Here is a 6,136-nt window from a genome sequence, read left to right on the forward strand (position 1 = left end):
GCAGGTCATTATCTCCCGAGGGGTCCCAGACTGCGAGAGGGCACAGGCCGGGCTGAGGGACCCCCTCTCCCCCCCGAGTGCACAAATTTTTTTGCACCGGGCCTCTAGTCCTATATAATAAAAGCCTAATATGCAAATTGTCCCCTTGGGCGGTGGTTCGACCGGGTCATCAGGAGTCCAACCGCTCACTATGATGTGCGCTGACCATCAGTGGGCGGCGCAGAACATGGCGGGTGTTGACGATGTGGCGCTGGCAGCGGGCGGCAGTGGAAGCGCTGCTGGCCCTGATGGGCCCCGATGAGAGTGGGACCGTGGCAGGATGGTGGAGCAGGTGAGCGGGCAGCGCCAGGCCAAGGTGGGTGCGAGTGGGGGCCCGATTGCCCTGCAGATGGTGAGCAGCGGTGGCAGGGGGCAGGGCTGCTGCCTGGCTCCCAGGCGCTGAGGAAGAAAGGGCAAATAGCAATATTAAAATGTTTCTTCTAATTATTTCCCTTTCAATATGCATGAATCCGTGCACCGGGCCACTAGTTGTTTAATAATATCATGTGGTAATTGTAATAGCTACAATTTATTAAATATTTACTACTTGTAAAATACTAGGTGATATGTATGAATGTCCTAATTTGTGAAAATTCATACCAACTTGAGGAAGTAGACATAATTATTACCCTCATTTTGCAGGTAAGGAAACAGTAGTATAGAAAGGTTAAGTAACTTGACTAAGGTGAGGGACTTGACAAGTAGAGAGCCAAATTTCAAGCCATATTTCTTTGATATGTAATTCAGACATTCTCATGATAAAAGGTAGGTACTAAGAATATGTAATTATTAACATTTTGGTTTATATCATTTTGGTTGTTTTTCTGTGTGTATATGTGGTACATTTTATTATAATTTGCTTTTATTCTATATTTAGCATATTGTCTGTAAATTTTCCTTAATATAGTATGCAATTTTCGATGCATATTTTATATATGTCCTAATTTATTTACTTACTCACCTTCTTTTGTGTATTCTAATTGTTTCCAATATTTATATTATAAATAATGCAGTGATGATATTCTCATGTATAAGTTTACGCACTTCTTTGATTATTTCCCTAGGATAATTTTTAAGATTGTAGTTATATCAGTGGGTTACTAAATAAATGCAGAACAGTACTTAAAAGATTATTCTTAAGAAATCACTGTGTAAAGCAAGGATTTAAGTTTGAAGAATTTTAAAATTATACTAGAGAGTGGAGAAGTACTCATTTGTCATAAGCCTAAGAGTTTTGTTTCTTATGTTTTGCATTTGGTTTTGCTTTGCTTTGTTTTTGTTTTGCCCTCCTATTTACTCTATTCTTGCTGTAGAAATGAATGCTTGTCTGTAGTTTAACATAAATTAAGTGACTTTGAAGTGGAGCAAATACAAATTAGTTAGCTTTGCCTTTCCCTTTTACTTAAAGTTTTCATGGGAATTGGTGTTTTGAAAGAAGTTCAGAATTTTTTGGTTTTGGCAATGGAATAATAATGGTAAGGGTTAGGTAGATTAATGTGGAGTGATTCAGTTTAGATATGAAAATCTGTGAAAGTCATGTTGGCTTGTCTTGAAAATTTTAGAGAAGGATAATTATAAAAATTCTCTTTCTAAAGTCATTTTACCATTTCTGATACTTGAGTATAAATTTCCTTCCCCTCCTTTTGATCTGCATATGTAACAGCTCTCCCAAATTCTGATCTGCAGGCAGTCTTTCTTGGTTCCTCTCTTTTCTCTCTTCCACTTGCTGTTTAAATTCAAAGAGCTTTTCTGGAAATTGAATCAAATAATAAGGCAGCATAAAACACTGAGTTCAGCAGATTTGCTTGTGATTGACCCTTAAGAATTGAGTTACTATAAGATAAAGAAAGAATGTTTTTTGAGACAACCTGCTCATTCTTCTTTTCCACTTAGGTGAGACTTTTTTTTGTAATAATGCTGTGCTTGGGTTTTTATTTATCATTTCATAATGGCATGTTTTTAGAAAAAAAAGTCCAAAGGAGAGCGTATGACATCCTTTCTGCCCCCAGACCTCTCATAGTCTTTCCTTTCAACAAAAGGCAACTCTGTTAAGGCAGTAAGTAGCCTTGACATCCTTTTTTCCCCCCCGCAGCTTTAATTGACAAATAAAACATTGTATATATTTAAGGTATACAACATGATTTGATATATATACACATTGTGAAATGATTACCACAGTAAGCTAATTGACACATTAATCACCACACCATTACCTTGTGTGTGTGTGCATGTGTGTTTGGGTGTAATAAGATCACTTAAGATCTACTCTCTTAGCATATTTCATATATAAAACTTATAAAGTTTGGCCAACATCGGCCTATTTCTCCTACCCCCAGCTCCTGGAAACCACCATTCTACTCTCTGCTTCTATGAGTTTCACTGTATTTTCTTTTTTAATCCATTCATCTGTTAATGAATACCAATTTCTCTTTTTCTTTCATACCTCATATCTAATCTCTCAACAAATCTTGTTGCTCAGAATATATCCAGAATCTGATAACTTTTCCCCATCCCATCTCTAATCACTTTGGTCCAAACTACCATTATATCTTTCTTGGATTATTTTAATAGTTTCCTAATACACCTCCATGCCTCTGCCTTTGACATGTTTATTCTCAATATGACAACTAGGGATCATTTTAGAATTCTAAATAAGATTATCTTAAGCCTCTGCTCAAAACAGTAATGTCTCATGTCACTCCAAAAAACAACAACAAAAACTGAAGTCTTTATTTTGACCCCTAAGGCCTGCCATAGTCTAATCCCCATGTTACCTTTCTGGCCTCATTTCCTATTCTTTATTTACCCCATCTCACATTCTGCTCTGTGCACACTAACCTCCTGGCTGTTGTGCCCAAGTACACCAGACATACCCTGCCTTAGAACCTTCAACTATGTTCCCTCTACCCACAGTGATTTTTCCTTAGATATTCCTTCTTCATTTTCTTTTTTTTCTAAAGGCACCTTTTCAGTGAAGCTTTCCTTGCTCACTCTGAATTTGTCACTCTCTCCATACTTCATTTACTTGCTTAATTTTTCTATGTAGCCCACTCTCTATTGTATATTTTCCTTGTTTAGATTGTTTGTATTTGGGCTCACGTTAAAATGTGCTTCACAAGGATAGGGATATCCTCAAGACTTCAAATTGTGATTGGCAATTCTAATAAACACTTACTGAGTATTTTTTGAAATCAGTCAACCAATCAGAGATAGGAGATGGCCTCCAAATGGCTACTTGATAAGTTACCTAACTCTTTTATTGGGAATTTCTTTATTTTTGTTAATGTTTGTTTAGCAAGTCATTTATTCCTTTAGTGTTCATACTGTGGATTATCTTTCTTTCATTTTTATAATAAAATCTACCTGACACAGGCCTTAAACATCATTTTCTTTGTCTTCCATGAGACTTTTGGATATATTTACCCTAGTTCAGAATATTTTGAGGCGTGATTAAATGTCAATCTCTTAATCAAGTTTAACTATCATTATTCATTATATTTTTTCTCATTTCAAAACATAATTCCTGTCACTAGCAGACACCAATATAGTACACAGAGGCATCTGGATGGTAGGGGAGCTTTTTAAGACCATATTTATTCCATTACACAAACTTTTTAAAAACACACTACGTGCTAGGTACTTTGGTAGATTTGGAACTCCAAAGAGGTAAACATAGTCCCTACCTCCATAAGTTCACATTTTAGAAGGGATTTGAAATAGGTAAACCATCCTATATAATAAAACCCTAATATGCAAATCGAATGGCGGAACGACTGGTCGCTATGATGCACAATGACCACCAGGAGGCAGATAAACAGGGGCAGTGCTGCTCAGCCAGAAGCCAGGCTCACGGCTGGCAGCAGCGGTGGCGGGAGCCTTTCCCACCTCCACAGCAGCATTAAGGACCCCTTGGGGGATGTCCTGCAGGGAGCGGGTCTAAGCTGGCAGTCGGACATCCCCTGAGGGGTCCTGGACTGCGAGAGAGCGCAGGCGGGGCTGAGGGGGCCCCCCCCCCCCAGTGCACAGATGTTGTGCACCAGGCCTCTAGTTATTAAAGTAATATACTAGCTATGATAATAGAGAGGTTTTCTAAGTACTAAGGGACACTGAAGAGTTTTACTTAGGCGAGGAAGTGGGCAGGGAAAGCTTTACTGAGGGATGACCTTGAAGCGGTTTCTTGGTAAGTAGGAATTTTCCAGGAGCACCTAGCAGAGTGAACAGAGAGGAGTAAAGTATGCAGATGTATGACTGAAGAAAGGACTAACATAGAGTTTTTGCCATGTTTAGACAGTGTGCTGGGTACTTTTGTAACCTTATCTTGGTATTTCATTATGAGCATCCTACAACATAGATATTCACATTGTCAATTTATAGATGAGGAAATGGGCCCAAGGAGATCAGTTCAGGGTCACAGCTGGTAAATGTTAAGTTGGAATTGGAGTCCTAGCCTGGTTAACTTTGAAGCTGATGGACTATCTATCTGTAGCACCCCTCTACATACATGGAAGGGTGAAGTGGTGGAATATTGAAGGAGTTCATGCTTGCTGCATGGATGAAAAATATGAAGGCTTATGAAAAAAGTGAAGATTTAAGATACTAAGAGCAAAAAGGGAGGGGTACCAGTTAAGGATGAGGAAGATGATGATATGGAGCAAAGTTGAAGGCCCAGCCGTCGCCAGGAACCATACTTTTGTAATAATGCTATTTGGTGTGGACATAAGACTTCTTCTTTTTTTATTTTATTTTGTTATTGATTTCAGAGAGGAAGGCAGAGGGAGAGATAGAAACATCAATGATGTTTCTGCCTCCTGCACGCCCACACTGGGGATCGAGCCCACAACCCAGGCATGTGCCCTTGACTGGAATTGAGCCTGGAACTCTTTAGTCCTCAGGCCGAAGCTCTATCCACTGAGCCAAACTGGCTAGGGCTAGACATAAGACTTTTCTTCAGCAACACTTAGTGATCTTGGAAAAGGATTCTCTATGATAATTCTCTTGCGATTTTGAAACCAACCAATGATTCTATTGAGCATTTACCTTTAAGCTGATTTCTGTGGTGCTATTACGCATATGCCTGGAAATATTTAAATCTAACTTATTCATGCATTGTATATGGTTAAAGGGAGTGCAGTGAAAACAATGCTTTTTGGCCATTTTGACAAATATAATCTAAACTCATGCATTTTTAAAAGCTTAAACATTTTTATCAACATCACATAAATTTGTTATGCACATTTTTTATCATGTTTGTTTTACATGGTGACCATGATGCAATTGTTAAAAACTGAATTTACAAATATGGGGTTAATACAATGTTTTCTATTTTCCCAGTCTGGCCCAATTGTAAAATAATTTATTGGTGGGATTTTAAACTGTTTTGTAACTGGTTTATATTTTAGGTATATATGTGTACATATTTCTAGAAAGATCATCTTGTTCTATGTATGCGCTAGCCCAGTTTTGTACAGCATACATTATCCTATCTAATAAAAGAGAAACTTGGTAATTAGCAGTACGGCCGCTACCCTTCCCATTGGCTAATCACTGAGATATGCAAATTAACTGCCAACCAAGATGGCGGCCGGCAGCCAGGCAGCTGACGCGAACAGGGAGGCTTGCTTGCTCCAGTGACGGAGGAAGCCAGGTTCCCTGCCTGCCTTGCCGGCCTCTCAGCTGCTCTCTAAGAAACATTGTAACAAACATAGAAGCTAAACAAAACCCCAGAAACCTGCTTTAGTCAGCCAGGCTTCAGCCAGCAGGACTGCAACATTGTTTCAAATACAGAAGGTAAACAAAGGCCAGATACCTGCTTTCAGCAGCCGAGGCCTAAGAGCTGGAGCCAAGCCTGAGAGCTAAAGCTGGCCCAGAATAAAAAAAAAAAAGAAAAAAAGGAGCGGTTGGGAGCTTCAGTCACCCGCCAGCCTGAAAACGGCCCTCAGCCCCTCACCCAGACTGGCCAGGCACCCCAGTGGGGACCCCCACCCTGATCCAGGACACCCTTCAGGGCAAACCAGCCGGCCCCCACCCGTGCACCAGGCCTCTATTCTATATAGTAAAAGGGTAATATGCCTCCCAGCACCAGGATCAGCGGAGCAGC

The 6,136-nt window shown here is 39.8% G+C and overlaps 1 protein-coding gene across 1 annotated transcript in view; it reads left to right on the forward strand.

Moving 5' to 3' along the window:
* The first annotated feature begins 311 nt into the window (after window positions 1-311).
* The window catches only part of DNAJC15 (DnaJ (Hsp40) homolog, subfamily C, member 15), a 79,249-nt gene continuing 73,424 nt past the window's right edge, over window positions 312-6,136 (forward strand). Inside the window, exon 1 of the mRNA XM_014535512.1 lies at window positions 312-331. Within this exon, the coding sequence (XP_014390998.1) occupies window positions 320-331 (12 nt within the window). The 5' untranslated portion in view covers window positions 312-319. The remainder of the gene's footprint in view (window positions 332-6,136) is intronic.

This window comes from Myotis brandtii, unplaced genomic scaffold (assembly GCF_000412655.1).
Source record: "Myotis brandtii unplaced genomic scaffold, ASM41265v1 scaffold102, whole genome shotgun sequence".
Taxonomy (NCBI): Eukaryota; Metazoa; Chordata; class Mammalia; order Chiroptera; family Vespertilionidae; genus Myotis; species Myotis brandtii.